The sequence below is a fragment of the Natator depressus genome, chromosome 1 (assembly GCF_965152275.1).
Source record: "Natator depressus isolate rNatDep1 chromosome 1, rNatDep2.hap1, whole genome shotgun sequence".
In the NCBI taxonomy this organism is placed as follows: Eukaryota; Metazoa; Chordata; order Testudines; family Cheloniidae; genus Natator; species Natator depressus.
In genome coordinates, this window is record NC_134234.1 from 300,804,529 (window position 1) to 300,828,092 (window position 23,564).

The 23,564-nt window shown below is 40.7% G+C and overlaps 1 protein-coding gene across 3 annotated transcripts in view; it reads right to left on the bottom strand.

The window, feature by feature from the left end:
• Positions 1-3,557: 3,557 nt before the first annotated feature.
• Positions 3,558-23,564, bottom strand: part of TFEC (transcription factor EC) — a 47,318-nt gene continuing 27,311 nt past the window's right edge. For all 3 annotated transcript variants that reach the window (XM_074942287.1, XM_074942289.1, XM_074942288.1), the window contains 2 exons: positions 9,565-9,712; positions 3,558-8,656 (listed from right to left, as the gene is read on the bottom strand). In XM_074942287.1, the coding sequence (XP_074798388.1) occupies positions 8,276-8,656; positions 9,565-9,712 (529 nt within the window). In that variant the 3' untranslated portion in view covers positions 3,558-8,275. The remainder of the gene's footprint in view (positions 8,657-9,564; positions 9,713-23,564) is intronic.

Here is a 23,564-nt window from a genome sequence, read left to right on the forward strand (position 1 = left end):
GGCAGTTGGTGCATTTTTGTTCCTTCTTCTTCCACACTCCTTGCCCTCAGATGTTTTGGGCTTTGTCTTCACTGATGCCAAGGTTTTGTGTTTGTTTTTTACACTGAGTTAACAAACCCCCATAGTTATCGCACTGTAAAATCCTAAGCATAGCCAAGGCTCACTGTGAGATAGCGAGGTGAGGTTTGCACTATACTCCCCAGCAATTGTTGGCTGCGCTTAGCTTACCTCACAGCAAAACTCAGTGCCTTGTCTCTACTATGATTTTACATTGGGATAGCTAATGTGTTAATTACCCCCCACAGCTTTTTTGTCAACTCATTTGAATGGTGTTGCTGCAGCGTTTTCAGGCACGTGCTGCCCAGTTTACCACAGCCCTGCAGTGATGTAGGAATCTACCTAGGTGGGGCTTCTACCCACAGTCAGGAGGAAAAAGGCAAGACCATAAAAACGGCCATACAGGGTCAGACCAATGGTCCACCCAGCCCAGTATACTGTCTTCTGACAATGGCCTATGCCAGGTGCTTCAGAGGGAATGAACAGAACAGGTAAACATCAAGTGATCCATCCACTGTTGCCTGTCAGAGTACATCTACACTGCAATGTTAGTAGAACTTGAGTTAGTAGACCCTGGATTTGTTAACGTAGAGCCTGACCATCTACACTCTTTTGTAACCCCAGGTTAGGAATTGTTGAACCCTGGCTCCCAACTTGGGGCTCCAGCATCTACAGTTCATTGTCTGTGCCCGAGTCCAACCACCCATATCCACTTCTTAGTGCCCCTTCAAAATGTGGCCGCTCTAGGCCTTTGTTCGTTGTACAGTGTGGATAAACTTGACTGTCCACCAAACCTGACTGTGCAGAGGACAAAAAGCCCATGTGATTGTGGGATACTTTTGGTGGACTCCCAGGGCCCGAGGCCAGTAGGGCTGCATCTACACTGCAAAGCAATAGAGCTTGAACCCCTGACTCTGAGCCCTCGGTTAGCATGATTTGTATGTAGAAGGAAGGGGGAGATGGCTTGAGCCTGAGTTTGAACACTGGGATTACATTGGAGCGTAGGCATACCCTCAGGAGCCACTATAAGTGTGTCAATTAAAACCTATGGCTGGCCCATGTCAGTGGGCTCAGGCTGCGGGGCTGTAGATGTCCAGGCTCTGGGACCCTCCCCCTGATGGGGTCCCACAGCCTAGGGTTCAGCCCAAGCCCAGACATCTACACTGTAATTTTATAGTTCTGTAGCCCAAGCCAAGTGTGCCCAAGTCAGCTGACATGGGCCAGCTCTGTCTGTTTAATTGAAATGTAGACATATTTAATATTTTTTTACATCTAGGGTAACAATAAGTAACAGTAAAAAAGACTAGAGTTTTATGATCAGTTGTATCGGTGAGTTGTACCACACTTTAAAGCACATCTAGCGCATATGGATGACAGGCTGAACCAAATCATCTGCCAAAAACCTCCTCTAAAGTACCTGCCACAATTATGCTGCTTTGGTAGTTCCAATGCACTTTCCATTGGATCTACACTGTCACAAGCAAACAACTTTAGAGGTTAAAGTGAATGCATAGTTGTAAACAAAATGATGTCTGAACGATAGATAGCTAAACACCGTATAGCAGTTCAGCCTATGCAATGAATGGGAATGATAGCTTCATTCAGAGGAAGCATGACATTCTTATACTAAAACACAGAGCTGAAGAAAAGGCGGCATTAAAAGCCACTTACATCTTCTCTTCAATAGGCAGTTTATTGGCGTGCGTCCCGCAGTCTATCTGATTCCACCAGGCACTGCCAGTCTCCTTCACTGGGACTCATTACACTTTTTGCTACAGAATAGGACTGGTGGAAACAATCAATCAATTTCAGTAAAAAATTGGAAAGGAAATTAACATTTTTCATTTGGTTCAAATTTTGTGGCAATTTTCAATGAACATTTTTTAAATGAAATGAAAATTTTGTTTTGTTTAGTTTTGAAAGTAAGAGAAATTTTTCATAACCATTGAAAATTACTAATTAATTCTTAAGATTTGGGACATTTTCCCCTCTCCTACAAACATAGAGTTACTCATCAAATTGACAAGCATAGGAGTCGGCAACGTTGACTATAGTATTGTTTTCAGCAATCTGCCTTTTCCTAACATAGCCTCTTATTCCATTATAATGCTTGAATGATTCACAGGCAATGTTTCCAATCCACTATTCCTAGCTCATGAAACTTTTTAACGAAACGTTAGCATTTGCAGACACCAGATGTTTTGACATAAGGAGAAGCAATATGTAAATTTTAATCCATGCTAGGAACAATAGCCTGCAGGCACCTTTTTCTTATTACATGAATCATATACTTAACCACAATGTGGTGGATTATATCAAAATCATCATCATCCGGAATATAGTACACTTGTCTTGTGGTTGCCAATTAATGAAACTGATATATATTTAACTTGATGGGTATCAGTGATTTAACCAATAAGCTTTAGCATGCTTCACTACTGTACCTCCCCCGCTATAATTAGATTTTTGGCCCTGCAACTGATTAGTATCAAAACTTCTGGGTTTTCCTTTAATCTCCCATCGGTTGTCAATACAAGTGATGCTTACATCAAACCTGATTGGCTATCATTTGCTAACATCACCATTTTTAATCAAGCAGTCTAACACACAGTGTCTTTCCTAATCTTTTTAATAACTTCTGATTGGATTTTCCTGATGTTATTTATTTAATCATTAGGAGCTTGATTCTGCAAGATGCTGAGCACCTCCATGAAATGGAATTGAGAGCTCTTAGCACTGCACAGAGAATCTTTTATAATCAGATCTGTGTATAATGTATGCACAAGCAAAGTTTCCTTCCTTTTGGCTAATCACAGAACTTTAGTATGCAAGTAATAATTAGCATGTTCAGTTTTTAACATTAATTAGGGAAATCTTAATGAACAGACTAATGGAATAATAATAATAAAGATGACAATACTATCTTCATTTAAAATAAAATGTTTATCTAGTGCTGTATAAAACAATGAAAATCCTTATTTTCAAAGAAATAAACAAAAGTGCTCCCAAAACGGGGCTGAAATATATATTCCTATTTAACAATATTTGTATTATTCATGTACATAAATGCCAGCTATATTCTTGAGATGGCACTTCTGATATTAGTAATTCAAAATGTTAAACCCAAATCCTAACCTAATTCAAAATGTTGTCTAATTATCAGTTTTAAAAATGTTTTACATCTTAAAAACACAATATTCTGTTTACCCTAGGTTGTCTGGGGAACTTCTAGTATAGTAAAAGATTTTTGTAGAGCATCTTTGTGATTTAACGGATACCATCATACCTGCTAGCAATTTTGCAACATTCTGAAAACACTTTCCATAAATCAAAGCCTTAGCCGCAAGAATAAGCAGATGGCAGGAGAACATATTAAAGAATATATCAATTATATTCATTAATGGAAGGCTTATGGATCATGATGTATCCTAATGGACTAAATGTTTAGCAGTTGTGAAGTCTAGTAGGTATCTCCTCAGATGCTCTTGGCCGATGTTATTATATTTTTTGGTAGTGGGTTCTTAGTGAGTCTGGACAGTGATATTTCACAAGGGATATATAAAAAGATGTTTTAATTTTAGTTCTTTAATTGTATTAATATAATAAACATAAAGTACCAGGACATATAAAGTGTATTTTTATAAAGATTGCATATACAGTAGGTAATAAAGTATATTCTGTCACATACATTTACTTAGAAAACAAGATACTGTATGGTTAACAATGAAAAATAGCAATTATAATAAAAATATTCTAGTCTCATGCTAGTAATGTAAATGCCTTTACTAATCTAACAGACTTAACATAATTTTAAATTACAATAATTTTACAGCTTCCATTCATATATACAGCCCTATTAAAGTCAAAAGGTATTATAATAACAATGTTCTTATTAAGATTAAATGACTGAATTATATGTAGTCCTTTATCCGATAAAGCAACAGCAGTTCTGTTTGTTAAAATGTTTGCACGTAGTTTACCTTTTCAAACAGTAGCCCCACTCCAGACAGTGAAATAATTTAGGTCTTGTTTCTTAGTATAGCATCTATATCCATTTCATGAATTAAACAAGATGATAATATTTCAACTCCCTTTTCTTTTGTATAATTATCAGTTCACTGGTTCATGTATACTGTAAGACTATGACGACCAGTTTTTAATATCTGCTACTGAAAACGGGCAAAAGCTCATCTGTAAAAAATGAAGATAGTGGCAGAGGGTGTTGGAACAATTTGTATAGCGGGGGTGCAGAGAGCCATTGAACGAACTTGTAAACCCTGTATATGATGGAAACCACTTCAAGTCTGAGGGTGCTGCTGCACCCCCAGCACCCCTAGTTCCAGTATCTATGGATAGTGGATATCCTAGAAGAACTATAGAAGTCTTTCTTTCTTAGGGCCTGAGTCATAGACCCACTCCACACCTCTTGTATAAGACTTCAACAAACAAGGCTGTATTAGAAATAATTTGGCCATATTGCTCATGCACCAAAACCTGCAGTCCCGGTACATAATTTACTCATTGACATCAACAGGAGTTTTGCTTCAGGATTTGTCCCCATATTCATCAAATCCCTTTCCTCTGCACAAGCATGCAATGAAGAAAGCATTGTGCCCTGGTTTAAAAAGTACTAAGCTTTAGTACCATCTCACTAAAGCTGAACAGACACAGAGAATTTGTTATTCTAGGAAGTTTGGGATAGTGAGACCAACACGTAGAGAGCTCTGGCCATCTAGCCTTCTCAGAAGCTTCCTTAACTCAGTAGGGCATGTCTCCATTGCCCTTTTTTTGTAAGCATTAACATGTTTGTATTAATAGATCAAACCAGGAAACTATAGACTCTGCCACTGAGGAGCCAACTTAATTTTCTTTTTTCCCCAAAGATTCATCCCCTAGCATATGTGTCAGAGAAGTATTTCCCACTCTATACCACTGATTTCAGGGGTGACACTATATCTTTTATTAAGTTGTAGTAATTCATAAAAACACTAACGATTATTTGAAATGATGAATTTCTACTGGAAAAATAATTTGATGGCATTGACACAGCATTAACATCATGTGCATTAACATAAGCATTTTCATGAATGACTACAAATTGATGAGAGTGTAGTTGTTGTCAATATATTTATTTGCAGAGACAGCAGTTCAGTATCTGGAAACAGAACCACTGCCTGTTAGATTTCTCATGCAGAAAATACATCTGGTGTTTCATATTGAGGGCATTGTAAGATGAATAAAAATGAACTTTAAAAAAACTCATGGATGCACTGTAATCCTTTTTTAGGACAGGACTTGTAGAAGTGATTAAATTCAGGATCTTCCTTAAAGTCAATATGGTTCCTAGGTATGGTCTAAAAATTCAATGGGAAAATCATGTAACACATTCATATTTAATTTCTTTTTCTCCATTATGAGCAAACTCACATTGGTGTATTTGAAACTAATGTAGTAGAAACTACAGTACAAAGACAAATGAAAATACTTGACATCAGCCACCAATTCCCTCCCTTTGGCAGCTGAAATGGGCAATATCCATCCTAAATTAGGAATCTGTGCATGAATGTTACTTTGGATATATCCAATTTTGTATTTGACTTTCACTACAAGCTAGTCCAGTGGTTCTCAACTTATTTATCATTGTGGGCTACATCTGCAGCCCACAATGCATTACCTGGGCCTCAGGGGCCGGGTGGCAAGGTAGTGGCAGCTTGGACCCCGACCCTTTACCCCCGGAGCTCACGGGTCCGGCCAGCTGCCCAACCCTGGACCTTGGAGCTCACAGGGCCAGGTGGCTGCCCCACCCCAGACCCCTGGAGCTGGCCTTTAGCACACAGCTGAGCTGGGCCACAGCTGTGTGCTAATTGGGCTGCATGTGGCCCGTGGGTTGGAAACTGCTGAGCTAGTCCCTGACAAAGCTGTGAACTCTAGCGAAGTAGGCTCTTCTTCCTGTATTCAATTACCTGTGGTTAATATCCCTTCAATGCTCCCATCCCCACTCCCGATGTTCTTTAAAAAAAAAAACTTAACATGTCAGTTGTTGTTGTTGTTTATTTGCATTGTAGTAACAACTAGGGGCCTCAATCAAGGATCAAAGCCCCGTTGTAATAGGCACTCATATAACAAGAAGAGAGTCCCTGCCCCAAAGCACTTACAGTTTAAATAATTTGATTTATATTAGCTAATAGAACTCCTTGAGTTGACTGAAAAACTCAAATGTTTCCTTTAGACAGATAGAGATTGGTTTTACTACATGTCTGCAATGCTTCCTAAAACCTCACATGAAATTATACAATTTATAAACCCATGTCTTAAACTCCTAGCAATGCACTGAAGTCAGTCCAAGTGACATGGAATGAGAAGATAAAATACCATCAAGAGTACACCAGATAAGGAAACTGTAGCCCTCAAACTGTTTGGATATGCTGTAGCACACTAGTCAGGTCTGGGCTATGGCCCCTGTACAAACATTTACCTAAGGGAACGATCCATTTAGCAACCTGAATGGATATTCCAGGAGATCTCATTTGACTTCTGGGCACAATTTGTTTTTTTTTTTTTAAAGAAAATGAATCTATCAGGGTAAAGACATCATTCTTGGACAATAAATGTAAAGCATTCACTCACCTAGCAGCCTGATTGACTCTCCCTTAGCTACTCCACTACCCATATCTATAAGATACCTTTTTTAGGCAGGCTCTGGCAGAGCAAAGTGGAACACAACACTTTTACTTTTGAAACATTTTTTGACTTGCACCAAGACCCCCACAATGCTCTTTTGACTCAGTTGCGGAAAGCTCTGAAGAACTCGGGTCAGCTCAATTTCCGGTGTATTACTATTAGATTTAGAATGATTGCACTTAATCTATTCCAAGTATATACATCACTCTCCAAAATCCCACTATGTACAAAAATCAAGTGTGTTCTCCCTGCCCTCCAACTGCCAAACCTCTGTGGGGTTATCAATCCACATGTTTTGTGAGTGCCCAGTACTAGCATGTTAGAAAGCAGTGGATCATATCAATAGGTATCAGGAATATCCCTTATGATTCCAAGGTCTGCCTACTTCATTTTTATAGTGAATCTAGAGATGAATTTAAAGTGAAATTCTCTCTGACAAAATGCATATAATGGGAATCCAGTGCATTGCCTTCCATATGCAACTGGCTCAAAGACGTAGGTATCAATTTAGATATAGTCCCTTTAGAAAAACCTTATTATGCCACAACCGGAAACAAGGTACAATTCACATCTGGAAAAAGCTTTCTCAAGAAAAACAGTAGAGAGAAGAGTTTGCAACAAAGAGCTGGTGTTAGCCATATTAGCACTAATGGCTGTTTTTATTTGTACTAACTGTAACACTGAATATATTCATTGTGTCTTGAACATACCTGCACTCTTAGTATGTTCTGTTGCCTGAACAGAATCTGTCTTGAAGCTGCTTAAACCGTGCATCTGTTTTTGTCTGCTTAATTCTTTTAAATCAGTATCATTATGGTAGTTTTTGTTTTTCTTCAGTTACACTAAAGTGTTTGAAAATAAATATAAAATATTGGATACTTTTCTAAATAGGAATAAAACAGAAATGATAAGGATTCTGAACACAACTTTATGGACTTTGTGGCTTCATTATAAAAAGGAGATGCAGTTCACGAAGCACAATTTATGCGGACTTTGACAAGAACCCTGTGCTCCCTTTTTTTTGATGTTTGTAACCTCTCTATTGCAGGAACATCACATTCAAACATTTCCTCATTGTTGTGTTGCAATTGTTGTATATATTGAAATTTCTCCTTTTCATTTAAAAAGAAATTAACAAATATTTCTGACTAAAACATCGTTAAATTTGAGCGAACCGAGTGGTAGATTCCACAGAGTTTTTGCAATGTGGGTCTTCATTTTTCTGGGAACCATTTTAATACTGCTGTGAGAATGTGAGGGGAAATGGCTAAAGCCTTCCCAGTGAACAAGGAAGGGTCTGTGCAAATGCTAGCTCTGAACAGATGTAGTCAATTCTGGGCAAAGAGATATGAATCCAGGTCCATCTTTCGTCTTTCTGTGACATATGCACTCACCTACATCCTACCCATGCAGCAGCTTATGTCCACAACAGTTCTCCACCTTCTTAGAACTGAGTACAAACATCACACTTAAATTCATAATACAATCTCTTAGCACCAACAAAAGATTATCAAAATTAATTATGCCCTTTCTAGTTTTAGAAATCATCTCCATCATCTGTGCTAAAGCTACTTCTTCTGCTGCTCTCTTTTGATGCAGCAGGTGATATTGAAGACAAGAGTGGATCTGTTCCAAATTGCGATATTGTGTCATCCAGTAAGATTTCTTCTAACCTTTGTTCTTCTTTTGAAGCAGCACTAAAAGACAAATCGGTGAAATGCGAGAGAGGATCAGAAAAGGCTGTGGATCCATCACAAAGGTCAGCACTTGGTCCATGTACCAGAACCAGTTGCTGAGAATAGTCTATGGAATTCTCCTCTGGATATGTCTGTTGCTTGATGACCTGGGCAGCTACATCCACAGCACTGAGTGAAGACATGAGTGGTAGCCCATGCGCACGAGCCTGTATTTCTAGTTCCTAAGGTTTCAAACAAAAAAGATTTAAATAATGATTTTGGAAGGGAACTTCATTTCTTTAGAACCACTGTAGGTAAGAAATATGCATACAGATGGTACATGCACAGTAATTCTTAATCCACTTGTGGCAATATGTTTAAAAATACAATATATGGACAATCCATGATAAATAACAACAAACAACCTGGGCTGGTTTTCTTTTTAATTCTCAGCCTGTAGCTAAGTGAACGCCTTATGGGAATATAAGAGAGATGACAATCCCCATAATACCATTACCTACAGTACTGAACCACTTAAAGGTGATGGAAAAATGCTGCAGATATTTCTACTTATTAATTATCCACAAAAATTCAAGGCTGCTATCTGGAGAGATAGCGGGTACCTTACCTGATGATATATTTCTTTAAATCTTGCATTTCAAGCTATGGAGACCAGATTCTGATACTTTATGTCACATGAGCAGATGATGTGTGACTTAATATAACATGGCACAATGTACCCCAAGGCAATGCAATGCCGTGGAAATTTTACAAAGAGGAAAAGAAAATATGGAGGAGGATTTAGTGTTCAATATAGTTTTAGGGAAACAAATGAATTTTTTTGCTGTAGTTATAATGTAGATATACTACATAAGGCAATATTTCTTCAAAATATTGTATTAGTTCTCTATAAATATGTTACCTTGCATAAGGCCTAATTATCAAAGGATTTTTCTAGAAATCTAAAGAACTTGCATAGCAATAAATACAGACTCGCAAAATTATGTAAAATTGTACCATTCCTGAAAAAGGCCAATCCACTTTTAATAAATGGCATTTAGGAGAAAAAAAATGATACAGATGAATTAAATTCGATGATGGATAAGTAGTGAGAAATCTTTGTAGTTCATAGTGACATTCTTATACAAACCTGAATTCGAAGTAGAAGTCTTCTGTTAGTCTGCTCTAATTTCTTCTGTCTGTGTTCTAATTCTCTAGCTCTCTGTTGTTCTTTTTGTAGCCACTTGATGTACTCCACTGATGCTTTTAAAATAGTTCCTTTGTTCCAGCGCATATCACTGCAGAATGTAGAGATAACCTTTTCACAATTGTGCATGTCAGCAGAATTCATAAGAACTTACAAAATCTTTTACATTAATATGAAATAATGATTTACATGACTATTATTCACTCTTAGATATTATTGCTTCTGAATGGAAATTTTAATAGAATAGTTAAGAAGCCCTTATATAGTAAAATTAATCCCAGAATGAAAATAAGTGTCAAAAGAAAGTAATAAAGTGACTTTTTGTGGGAGAGCTAAATGCAATATCATGATTCTACCATTACAGTTTTTATATTTTTAGTGAAAATTGCTTTTATTATTAACTCTAAGATTAAAATCTCTGTGCAGTATTTCTGCATTAATGAACTAGGAAATATACATTACTTAGGACTTAAGCCTAAATTTTTAAAGATCATTTCAAATATACTACTCCTTTTACCTGACTTTCTAATGAGGTAGCTTTTATGCTTGTCGGGAAAAAAAATTGTCTGGGCTGAATGCTGGTCCTCACTGATGGTGAAGCAGACAAATTATAGTTTAGCAATCACATGGAGTGTAATATGACAAAACTTTCTCACTCAAACCCTTTGACCACACTTCAATCAATATATAGCTGGTTAAGCAGCACAAATAAAAATACATCCCAAATACTTCTTCTCCAAGGATCAGACTGTCTGTGGCACTGATCAAACAAAGATCTTAAGCACATGCTTAATTGTAAGCACACAAGTAGTCCCATTAAAGTCAATGTGCTTAAAGTTAACATTGCACTCAAGGACTTTGTGGATCTGTGGCCTTGAAACAAAATGGATTTTATGAAGCATGCAGATTTTTGATATAGTTCTAAATCTTATAATACAGGTATGGGTACAGCCTGCATGACAGATACAGATTGCAAGATTTTAGCAAATCCATGTCACCAATTTCAAAGACAGAATGCCTGTAGGAGTCCACACAGAGGAAAGAACTCACATGGCCCCGGGTCCTATATATATAATAGCTGATTATGACAGATATGATAATTTCCTGCAATATTCTGGACAAACCTTATTGAATTAAGTTTTAGGAGCTCATTGTATTAAATATGCAAATTATTGCATATTATTGTGGGATTGTATGTAACATTTCTAGTAGGGAAACATGGCTAATGTAAACCCTGGGAAGTATTATGAGCTTCTAAGGACTATTTGAAACAATGGACCAAACAAGTATGAACTTTTAAAGTTAAGTGGGTCTCCCACAAAATCTCTAGGGGTGGTGTATACTAATATACCTCTGGTTATGTAAGAACTCTGCCTTTTGAAGCATTGCCACGCTCCTGAGGAGGGACCTTTGTCTGCTGATCGCCTGTTACATGAGGACAAGATGATACTGCCAAGAATGACCTCGAGCAGATCACTGAAGACTACGTGGCTCTGGGAAGAAGGATAAAGGAGTTTGAGGTGCAAGTGGTGTTCTCGTCCATCCTCCCCGTGGAAGAAAAAGGCCCGGGTAGAGACCGTCGAATCGTGGAAGTCAATGAATGGCTACGCAGGTGGTGTCGGAGAGAAGGCTCTGGATTCTTTGACCATGGGATGGTGTTCCAAGATGGAGGAGTGCTAGGCAGAGATGGGCTCCACCTAACAAAGAGAGGGAAGAGCATCTTCGCAAGCAGGCTAGCTAACCTAGTGAGGAGGGCTTTAAATTAGGTTCACCGGGGAAGGAGACCAAAGCCACGAGGTAAGTGGGGAAGTGGGATACCGGGAGGAAGCATGAGCAGGAGAGCACGAGAGGGGAGGGCTCCTGCCTCATACTGAGAAAGAGGGATGATCAGCGAGTTATCTCAAGTGCCTATACACAAATGCAAGAAGCCTGGGAAACAAGCAGGGAGAACTGGAAGTCCTGGCACAGTCAAGGAATTATGATGTGATTGGAATAACAGAAACTTGGTGGGATAACTCACATGACTGGAGTACTGTCATGGATGGATATAAACTGTTCAGGAAGGACAGGCAGGGCAGAAAAGGTGGGGGAGTTGCATTGTATGTAAGAGAGCAGTATGACTGCTCAGAGCTCCAGTATGAAACTGCAGAAAAACCTGAGAGTCTCTGGATTAAGTTTAGAAACGTGAGCAACAAAGGTGATGTCGTGGTGGGAGTCTGCTATAGACCACCGGACCAGGGGGATGAGGTGGACGAGGCTTTCTTCCGGCAACCAATGGAAGTTACTAGGTCGCAGGCCCTGGTTCTCATGGGAGACTTCAATCACCCTTATATCTGTTGGGAGAGCAATACAGCGGTGCACAGATAATCCACGAAGTTTCTGGAAAATGTAGGGGACAATTTCCTGGTGCAAGTGCTGGAGGAACCAACTAGGGGCAGAGCTCTTCTTGACCTGCTTCTCACAAACCGGGAAGAATTAGTTGGGGAAGCAAAAGTGGATGGGAACCTGGGAGGCAGTTACCATGAGATGGTCGAGTTCAGGATCCTGACACAAGGAAGAAAGGAGAACAGCAGAATATGGACCCTGGCCTTCAGAAAAGCAGACTGACTCCCTCAGGGAACTGATGGGCAGGATCCCTGGGAGAATAACATGAGGGGGAAAGGGGTCCAGGAGAGCTGACTGTATTTTAAAGAATCCTTACTGAGATTACAGGAACAAACCATCCCGATGTGTAGAAAGAATAGTAAATATGGCAGGCGACCAGCTTGGCTTAACAGTGAAATCCTTGCTGATCTTAAAACACAAAAAAGAAGCTTACAAGAAGTGGAAGATTGCACAAATGACCAGAGAGGAGTATAAAAATATTGCTCCAGCATGCAGGAGTGAAATCAGAAAGGCCAAATGACACTTGGAGTTGCAGCTAGCAAGAGATGTTAAGAGTAACAAGAAGGGTTTCTTCAGGTATGTTAGCAACAAGAAGAAAGTCAAGGAAAGTGTGGGCCCCTTACTGAATGAGGGAGGCAACCTAATGACAGAGGATGTGGAAAAAGCTAATGTACTCAATGCTTTTTTTGCCTCTGTCTTCACGAACAAGGTCAACTCCCAGACTACAGCACTGGGCAGCACAGCATGGGGAGGAGGTGACCAGCCCTCTGTGGAGAAAGAAGTGGTTCGGGACTATTTAGAAAAGCTGGACAAGAACAAGTCCATGGGGCAAGATGTGCTGCATCCAAGAGTGCTAAAGAAGTTGGCGGATGTGATTGCAGAGCCATTGGCCATTATCTTTGAAAAGTCATGGCGATTGGGGGTGGTCCTGGACAACTGGAAAAAGGCTAATGTAGTGCCCATCTTTAAAAAAGGGAAGGAGGAGGATCCGGGGAACTACAGGTCAGTCAGCCTCACCTCAGTCCCTGGAGAAATCATGGAGCAGGTCCTCAAGGAATCAATTCTGAAGCACAAGGACAAGTGCAGAGTCCTGCACTTAGGAGGGAAGAATCCCATGCACTGCTACAGACTAGGGACCAAATGGCTAGGCAGCAGTTCTGCAGAAAAGGACCTAGGGATTACAGTGGACAAGAAGCTGGATATGAGTCAACAGTGTTCCCTTGTTGCCAAGAAGGCTAATGGCATTTTGGGAGGTATAAGTAGGAGCATTGCCAGCAGATCGAGGGACGTGATCGTTCTCCTCTATTCGACATTGGTGAGGCCTCATCTGGAGTACTGTGTCCAGTTTTGGGCCCCACACTACAAGAAGGATGTGAAAAAATTGGAAAGAATCCAGTGGAGGGCAACAAAAATGATTAGGGGACTGGAACACATGACTTATAAGGAGAGGTTGAGGGAATTGGGATTGTTTTGTCTGCGGAAGAGAAGAATGAGGGGGGATTTGATAGCTGCTTTCAACTACCTGAAAGGGGGTTCCAAAGAGGATAGATCTAGACTGTTCTCAGTGATATCAGATGACAGAATGAGGAGTAATGGTCTCAAGTTGCAGTGGGGGATGTTTAGGTTGGATATTAGGAAAAACTTTTTCACTAGGAGGTGGTGAAGCACTGCAATGGGTTACCTAGGGAGGTGGTGGAATCTCCTTTCTTTGAGGTTTTAAAGATCAGGCTTGACAAAGCCCTGGCTGGGATGATTTAGTTGGGGATTGGTCCTGCTTTGAGCAGGGGGTTGGACTAGATGATCTCCTGAGGTCCCTTCCAACCCTGATATTCTATGATTCTAAGATCAGAGGCCCATTCTGTATACAGGAGTGGCTCATACATTCATGAGTGTGTTCATTCTGAGCCAAGGTGGTTATGAACTTGTAACTTTAGAGAAAACGCCCTTGGTGGGGTTTGAAGGACTGGAGCCCTTGCTGGAGTTGCAGTGAGCTCTGATAAGCATGTGTGTAGGTTTCTTTATTGTTTAAATATATTTTCTCTATAATGTTTTCACCTTAAGAATAAATGGCTTGATTAGGAAAACGTGTATGGTACCTTATAACTATGCGCAATTACGCTGATTATAGCCTATGAGGAGAAAAGCAAAGCAGGCCTATTCAGGCAGTCTGACTTGCTGGGGAATTCATAGAGCAGGCAAGGAACTTTGCCACCTGCAAATACCCTGGTCAGGAGGGAGTGAGACACATGTCTCTTCCCAAGAAACGTGACAGCCGGGGAGTCACAAGCCTGAGAGTGGGTGCCCTTCGTGGACCACACAGGGGCAGTACTAGTTCAGTTGCCATGAACTGTGACACTGATTGGATGTAGTCAATTGGGATCTGGAGGTGGGGTAAGAGGTAACCCATATAGGCTGCTTTGCAGGATCAGGGCCATTAATGTATACTCATATATGCTCTGTAAATGGTGAAAATGAAATATAAATTTTAAAACAAATCAATCATAGAATAGCAGGGTTGAAAGGGACTTCAGAAGGTCATCTAGTCCAACCCCCTGCTCAAAGCAGTACCAATCCCCAATTTTTGCCTCAGATCCCTAAATGGCCCCCTCAAGGATTGAACTCACAATGCTGGGTTTAGCAGGCCAATGCTCAAACCACTGAGCTATCCCTCCCCCAAAATAATCAGTTCCCATTGCTTTTTGGACTGTAGGCACCAAAAGAGCACAGAAAGAGACTTTTTTTTGACTATTTCAGAGACAGCCTTGGAAAACTGTACTCACCCACTAACCTGTGGTGACAAAAATATCATTAATATTTTCTCTATTTTCAAGGAAACGAGTGAGTGACTAGATCTTGTGCCTGATTTGGTAAATTTTCATGGCAATTTTGCAAAGTGAGACTGAAATAAGAATACTTATAGCATATTCAGAGAAACACATCCAAAATGGGTTTTTGCCAATCCTCCTATCCACATAAGGTCAGCCTGTCCTATCAAGGAGCCAGAACAATACCATGAGAATTATGTGTCCACTCACAACCAACGGGCTCAGCTTGAAAATAAAGAATATAATGCTGCAAAATTAGGTGCCAAGATACTTCAATGTTCAACAAATTAGAAATTCTTAAGATAGCATCATCCTCACAGTGGAAAAATAATTCATACAAAACTGTCAAGTATTTTTTTGCAACAGTTTCACACAAGTGTTGTTATTCAAAAACAGGCAAATTTTGACAAAAAAGTTTTTTCAATGTATATTCCTCCTGGACATAAGAATAAACCATGTGTTATAGACTATACTTTGAACCCACTAATCAACAACTGGAAATCTTCTTTTTTTTTTTTTAACAGAATAATGTTAGTAACCTTAATATAATGTTCTGAATATTATTTACATTTCCTAATTGTGCTGGCTGGACATTTCTACTGATATAATGGTGCTATTTTTATCTCTTTCTTTAAGTTAGATCTTCACTAAGAGTCTAATTGCTACATTCAGATTTACAATGGAAATAGTCAACTGCTACATGGCTCACAAGCGTTAAGGCACAAATGCTAGACAGGTGATGTTAACTAGATAAGGTGACATTAACAAATTTGAGGGGCTTGCCCACCAATGTGAACTCTGATGAAAAGCTTGCAGCCCTTCTGATATCACTTTACTAAAGAATTTTGAATCCTTGGTTTTAAGTCTGGAAGTTCTGGACTGAATGACATCAGTCACACTTTCTTAAGTGTGATATCCAATAAGTGTATTGTTCAATACCTGATAGTTAGTACAAAATTCCTCCTAATTGGCATATATATGGTGGGATGTCTTACAAAATAAGAGTATTATAGCTAATCCTTCCAGTGCATGAAAGAGAGACAGAAGTTCCCTCATACACTAGGACTGATGCAGGGAGGGGAAAGGCATGCAACAACAAAGGATTGGTTGGGGATCAGCTGATGTATGACAGTGCCATCCATAGGCCCTTTGCTTCATCCATACTTATTTATGTCATCAACAGAGGAGAGCTGATGAAAGAGCTTCTGTGCTGGCTCTACATCACAGAGGTTCCCCTTCTACTAGTGTGATTTTCCTGGGACAGCTATGCCCACTTTAGCACCACCTTCTGCTGGCAGTGCAGCATAACAGGTTGCATAACAATTACCTGCAGTATGCTTAGCTCTAGTTAGTAATTGGCCCTCACTTCCTTGAGAGCTGAGTTCATCAACATTAAGACAAAAAATCATGGAATCTGAAAAATATTGTCACTTAAGAAAAAAATAAAACAACATCAGAATAATTTAGCAATTCCCATAACATTTTCCTGTTCTTTAAACTTTGAAATTCTAAGCTGAAATGCAGTTAAAGTTAAGTGAAAAGTGACTGCAAGTGTCATTGTGGAATTCCGTGTTTATTGTCTCCCAGTGATTTCTATATCAACCTTGCTCAGTTTACAGAGAGAATTATGATTTTCTAGCTACCAGTGCTGCAAACTCATCTGAGAATCTGCAAAGTCACGCAGTTGATGTTAGTTGTTATTTATTTTATTTGCAAATAATATTTTAAAACAATATTTAAAAATGGCTACATTTAAATAATTGGAACCATCAAATTGTGCATATAACTAGCCTGTAGACCTTCAGGGAGTTATTATTTGTTATTCTTGTCCTCTTTCCCCATTCTTTTCTATTCCTTGTCATACTCATGTAATGTCTTAAATTAGGCCCAAGTCTTGTAAATACTTACATATATAACTCAAGACACAAGAGCAGGTCACTTAAGCACTTACAGGACTATGACCTTAGACTGTAAACTTTTCACAATAAGGACTGTGTCCAGGGCCATCCCTAGCCCTAATGGCGCCCCAGGTGAGGAGCATCTTCAGTGCTCCCCTTCCATTTATTAACTTTTGAATACCTTATTTTTTATTGCATATGTAATATGTAGCCCATTTCACAATTTGGATGCACCATTTGTTTGCATGGTTTTCCCTGTCATATAAAATGATAAATTTGCATGCTAGGATCTGTAAATCTGTATTTATTCATGTCATATATAAGCAAATAAAAAATTAGTTTCCTCTAAGCTTATAGAAATTTTTTATAGAATAGCTGAAATGTACTAACATCAAGAAATTGAACTATGCACGAACATTGGGTGGACCAGCATTAAATAGTATTACAGTAGGTGACAGCCTTAGAAGATTAACCCAAGTCCTTTAGTTCAAAAGGTCGCTTTTCTTGCCTTTGCCCACACAAACTGAAGCACAGCATCAGAGAGATCCAAATAGTGGCCAATGGAATTTTCAAGTGATAAAATAGCAAACAATGTCAATCTCTTGTTGACCATCATCGATCGAAGATATGTTTTAATGAGCTTGAGCTTTGAAAAGCTGTGCTCATCACTCATGGCTGTGACAGGCAGCATGAGCAGAATCCTCAAAGCTATCCACACAGTAGGAAAAGTGTCCTTCAACTCTGCATCATGAAGGAATTGGAGAGCTTGGAGTGGAGAGTGCTTCCCATGTGGCAAAATGTAACAGAAGTTGTCTAGTTCGACGTATAGGTCTTTATCATTGACATCCAAACATTCCCTATGTGTCAGCATCCAGTGAAGGTCAGTACAATTGTTCAAGAGTGTTTTCCTGTCCACCAGCAGCTTACTAAGGTCATAAAAAACCATCCAGGTCTTTTCATGGTGCTTCATTTATCCGAACCTTTCTTCAATGGACACTCAAGCAGTGTCAACGAGTGAGCAAAAAAACTCCCTCTTGATTTTTCTTCCTGGCTTCCCATCACCTCATCTCTTCCCTTGTAGCCAAGCTGTCTCTTCTTCCGATGAATAAGAGTTTCTCTGAAGATTCAACTCCTAAGTTTTCTGCCATTTCTTTGGCAGCAGTGATAGAATCTTCAAATCCATTGTCTCTGTAGGCCACAACAAAATCAAGGTAGCTTCTCATCAAAGTAGTAGCAGTCGCGATGTCCATCGACTGAGTTTGTAATACCTTGCTTACAATGTTTACTTAGACCAGGAGATCATGCCAAACCACAACTGAGACCAGAAATTTGAAGTCAGTTTCTAGTTTGCCAGGCTATGAATCTTGTGTCAGATTCCGGCCTCAGTTTTACTTGACTGTGCCAATTCCATCAGGGCGTCATAAACCTCAGTCACTTGGTACCTCACTGGCCTTACGCTGTCAATGCAGCTCTCCCAGTGAGTGTCACTTAGTGGCTTCACATCAGATTTGTAACACTGTCCATGAGGATTTTCCTTCTGATAGTTGATGCTGAAAACAGGACGTATATCCTTTGCTGTAATCTGAAGATACTGAATCTAAAGATGATGACACTGCATCTGACACAACCCGGGTGAGGGAATCGCATCCAAAAGGCATGAAGGAAGCTCTTGGATTCAGCGCAAGGGTCCTTGCCTGGACAACCCTGTTTCTTCCTTTCATTTTAGCACCATTGTCGTAACCGTGGCTGCAGCAGTCCTGAAGCTTTATTTTACTCTCATTCATAGATTCATAGGTATTAAGGTCAGAAGGGACCATTATGATCATCCAGTCTGACCTCCTGCACAATGCAGGCGACAGAATCTCACCCACCCACTCCTGCGATAAACCTCTCACCTATGCCTGAGCTATTGAAGTCCTCAAATCATGGTTTAAAGACTTCAAGGTGCAGAGAATCCTCCAGCAAGTGACCCGTGCCCCATGCTACAGAGGAAGGCGAAAAATCCACAGGGCCTCTTCCAATCTGCCATTCAAAATATTCATAAACAGTTCTGTTAGGCTTTTTCCAGTAGAGTCGTCCACAGACTGGAAACAGATAAAGTGTTCTTTTACTTGGATACAGCCATCCTCATTGTCAACAAAGCTTACTATAAATGACATCTTTTCACTGTGACTAATGTCAGGAGTGCAGTTCATTATTATGGTATAGTACTTTGCTTTGCTGAGCCACATCAATATGTTATCAAGCACCTTACTTGCCATAAGGTCAGTCAATTCATTTTGAATTGTTTTGCTGCAGTAATGGTCCATAGCTTCTTTACAAACTACTTGACGTAGGTGCTCACGCATGACATTGTCGTATTTCCAAGGAGCTCTACCAAACTGAGAAAATTACCATTATGTTAAGTGAACAACTTACCTGATGAGCCCTGGAAAGCCAAACTATTAGTCACTATTTCACTGTTCAAGTCATAAAACACAAGTACACTTTCACAATTACACAATAAAACAAGGTTCCCAATATTGCAGCTGGGATTTCACTTCAGTTTGTTCTTATATCTCACTGATTGACTGGCACCATCCTGCCCCTTATATATCCTTGAGGGCATGGCTAACAACATTCTAGGAGGTTTGAGGAAAATGTAGTTCTCAGAAAGTCTGGAAGGTTCCATGAGATTCTACAAAGATCCAGAACGTTCTAGGAGGTTAGTGAAACATGAATCCACATACGGAATACCTGAAACATTTACTTCCAACATTCTAATTTTCCCTTTTGTCGCTAACAACAAAAACAGCACCCCAAGCCCGGCGTCTCCCAAGCCCAGCACCCCAGACAGTTGCCTGGGTCACCTGCTCCTTAATCTGGCCCTGACTGTCTCTTCCTATGTGTTAGCCCATCACAGTGAAACCTCAGTACTGCCCATGGCATCTGTGTGCTACTGTAACAATAATCTTACCCCAGACTATTATATTATGTGTAGGGTTAAGATTTTGTCACTTTCATTTTTTAGTAAAAGTTAGGCACAGGTTATGGGCAATAAACAAAAATTCACAGAAGCCCGTGACCTGTCCCTGCCCTGACTTTTACTAAAAAGAATGGTAACAAAATAGGGCTGACGGGGATGAGAACCCGAGCCCTGCTGCTGGAGGAGAGGAGGGGCAGGGGTCCAGACCTGCCACTGCTGCGGCTCACAGCTCTGGGGTCAGAAATATTCTTTCCATTTCTTCTTCAGTTTCACTGGAGATACCATGAGAAAGATAGTTATTATTTTGGTACTTCCAGGTTCCATCTGGAGCCTGGTTTAACCAATCAGAACCGGAACTTGGAAGTGCTGAGACACATGAAAAGGAAAATGGAAAAAAATACATATATTTAAATGCATTGGTTTTGAATTTTCAGCAAAATATCAGTGTTTGGTTGTGGTTTTTTCCCAGTTTTATTTTTAAATGATTTTACTTGCCTGTTAATAGTTTTGCATTTTGAAAGTACCTATCACTTGGATATCTAAGCCCTTAAAATTAAACTAAAAAGACAAAGTATTTTGTAACTTAATAGAGACAATATTCCCACCTCAAGTTTTCTCCCACTGAAAAAGCAAGTTCAAAACATCTATTCAGTTAAGCAATGTAATCCATGCCCCTAAGCATAAAATTAAACGAAAAAGAAGAAAAGGGATTTCAATGCAGTCAGGAGTGAGTCCCCTGTGAAGTTCAACTGGATCAAAACAAGTTCAGCAAAGACACAAGAAAATAAAAGTGAGATACAAACACTTCTAAGAAGCAAAATCTGCCTTGTAAATGTCGATCATAGAAACATAGAAATGTAGGGCTGGAAGGGACCTCCAGAGGTGATCTAGTCCAGCCCTCTGCGCTGACTCAGGACCAAGTAAACCTAGATCATCCCCGAAGGTGTTTGTCTAACCCAGGGGTGGGCAAACTTTTTGGTCCGAGGGCCACATCAGGGTTGTGAAACTGTATGGAGGGCTGGGTAGGGAAGGCTGTGCCTCCCCAAAGAGCCTGGCCCGTGCCCCCTATCCGCCCCCTCCCACTTCCCGCTCCCTGATTGCCCCCCTCAGAACTTCCAACCCATCCAATCCCCCCTGCTCCTTGTCCCCTGACCACCCCCTCCTGGGACCCCCTACCCCTAACCACCTCCCCAGGACCCCACACCCTATCCAACCCCCCCTGCTCCCTGTCCCCTGATTGCCCCACCCCCTATCCATACCCCCACCCCCTGTCAGGCCCCCCAGGACTCCCATGCCTATCCAACGCCCCCTGCTCCCTGTCCCCTGACTGCCCCCAACTGCCCCCCCAGGACCACACCCCCTATCCAACCCCCCCCACTCCCTGTCCACCCCGACCTCCCGGGCCCCCACCCCATCCAACCCCCCCGTTCCCTGTCTCCTGATCGCCCCACCCCCCGAACTTCCACCCCATCCAACCACCCCCTGTCCTCTGACTTCCCCCCAGGGTCTCCTGCCCCTTATCCAATACCCCCTCCCCCCTTACCCTTACCATGCCGTTCAGAGTGGCAGGACAGGCTTATTTGAAAGCCTGGGAGGTGGGCGGGCACAAGCCGTGCCGCCCGCACGGCAGCGTTACTGCAGGGGAGGGGGGACAGTGGGATGGGGCTGGGGGCGAGCCTCCCCAGCTGGGAGCTCAGGGGCCGGGCAGGACGGTCCCGCGGGCCGGATGTGGCCCACATGCCGTAGTTTGCCCACCCCTGGCATAACCTATTCTTAAAAATCTTCAGTGATGAGGATCCTACAACCTGCCTTGGAAGCCTATTCCAGTGCTTAGCTATCCTTACAGTTCGAAAGATTTTCCTAATGTCTAACCTAAATGTCCCTTGCTGCAGATTAAGCCCATTACTTCTTGTCCTACCTTCAGTGGACATAAAGAACAATTGATCACAGTCCTCTTAATAACAGCCCTTAACATAGTTGAAGACTGGCCCCCCTCAGTCTTCTTTTCTCAAGACTAAAATATGCCCAGTTTTTTTAACCTTTCCTCAGAGGTCAGGTTTGCTAAACCTTTCATCATTTTTGTTGTTGTCCTTTGGACTCTCGCCAATTTGTCCACATCTTTACTAAAGCCTGGTGCCCAGAACTGACACAATACTCCAACTGAAACCTCACCAGTGCTGATTAGAGTGGGACAATTACCTTCCATGTCTTACATATGACACTGCTGTTAATACACCCCAGAATATTAACCTTTTTTGCAACTGTATCACACTGTTGGCTCATCTTCAATTTGTGATCCTCTGTAACCCCACAGATCCTTTCAACAGCAGTACCACCGAGCCCTGTTATTCCCAATTTTGTAGCTATGCCTCTGATTTTTCCCTTTCTAAGTGTAGTATTTTGCACTTGTCTTTACTGAATTTCATCCTGTTGATTTCAGACCAGTCCTCCAATTTGTCAAGGTCATTTTGAATTCTAAACCTGGCCTCCAAAATGCTAGCAATCCCACCCAGCTTGGTGTCATCCACATATTTTATATGTATACAATCCATTCTGTTAACCAAGACATTAATGAAAACATTGACTTGTACCAGACCCAGGACAGACCCTGGCAGGACCCCACTAGACTTGCCCTCCTCATAAGAGGCTTCCAGATAGCCTCTGTAAATATCCTTTTTGATCCTGATTTTGAATGTGATCTCAAAGGAAGCCGTCCAGGATAGGCATGCTAATCACTCTGCCTCAGTTGCAGTAGCATTGTTCTTCCAATGCTAAGGATGATTTGCTCCACTGTTATTAGTCCAACTATCATCCAAGCTTTTCCCCTTGCAACCAAGTTTCCAGTGTCAGGAACATCTTTTAAAATCAGTAAATATGGTGACAATATTGAATTTGAAGAAAGTTACAGAGTGATAGCATAAAGCAGGGTGTTTTAAAGAAAGAGGGCTGACTGGGAGAAGAGGAAGGTGGATGGTAGCAGAACAAGAGCCTCAACAGAGGGTGTAGGGAGTTGGCAATGTACCATGCCAGGAAGAAGTAATTGATAGATGTGATGGGCCCCAGGTACAGGCTAATTTGTGATTACAAATAAAAGGAAGTTCATAGACATTAATTCTTTGAAGCATTTTAATCTGACAGACAGTAGTAAAGTTAGATTATGGGCTATATGTATATACATAATCTATTATATTTGCTACATTTTCAAAAGTGATCTTGGGTGCCTCCATTTTGGGATGCTCAACTAAGTTGAGACACTTTAAAGGGACCTGATTTTCAGAAAGCACTGAGCACATGAATATCAGGCCCCTTCAAAGTACCTCAACTTGGGTACTTAAAAATGGAGGCACCCAAATTCATTGGTCACTTTGTGACTGTCACGTCATCTAACCAGTCAAGTACTGAGAGAAACAAAAATGTGACATGTTTATTATTTTTTCCCAAAAAACTAAGGCAACATCACGAAAATACTGGTGCATACTCTTTAGGCTTCACTGAGTGACATGAGTTTAAATCCATCATGTGCTTGTGGAAGCACCAAAACAGATTTAAGGCCAATTTATGTGTTTTAACAGGAGATCACTATAATGTATGAAGTATCAAAACACTTGAATCCAAACCAAAATATTCAACCCAAACACCCCTACATATCTGGGTGAAAATGTTGATTCATATCTGGAGTTTGCAGCTCTCGCCCATTTCTAATCAGAGTTCAAGACTTGCTTCCATTAGCACTTCATAGCTGCAAACCAACAGTGCCATCCACTGTTTCTCAGAGTAATCTTTCCTCACAATTCTTTACTTAAATGGTCTAAAGTACTGTCTGAAAAAACACTAACATTAAAACCAATGTTACCAATGTGTCTCTACAGG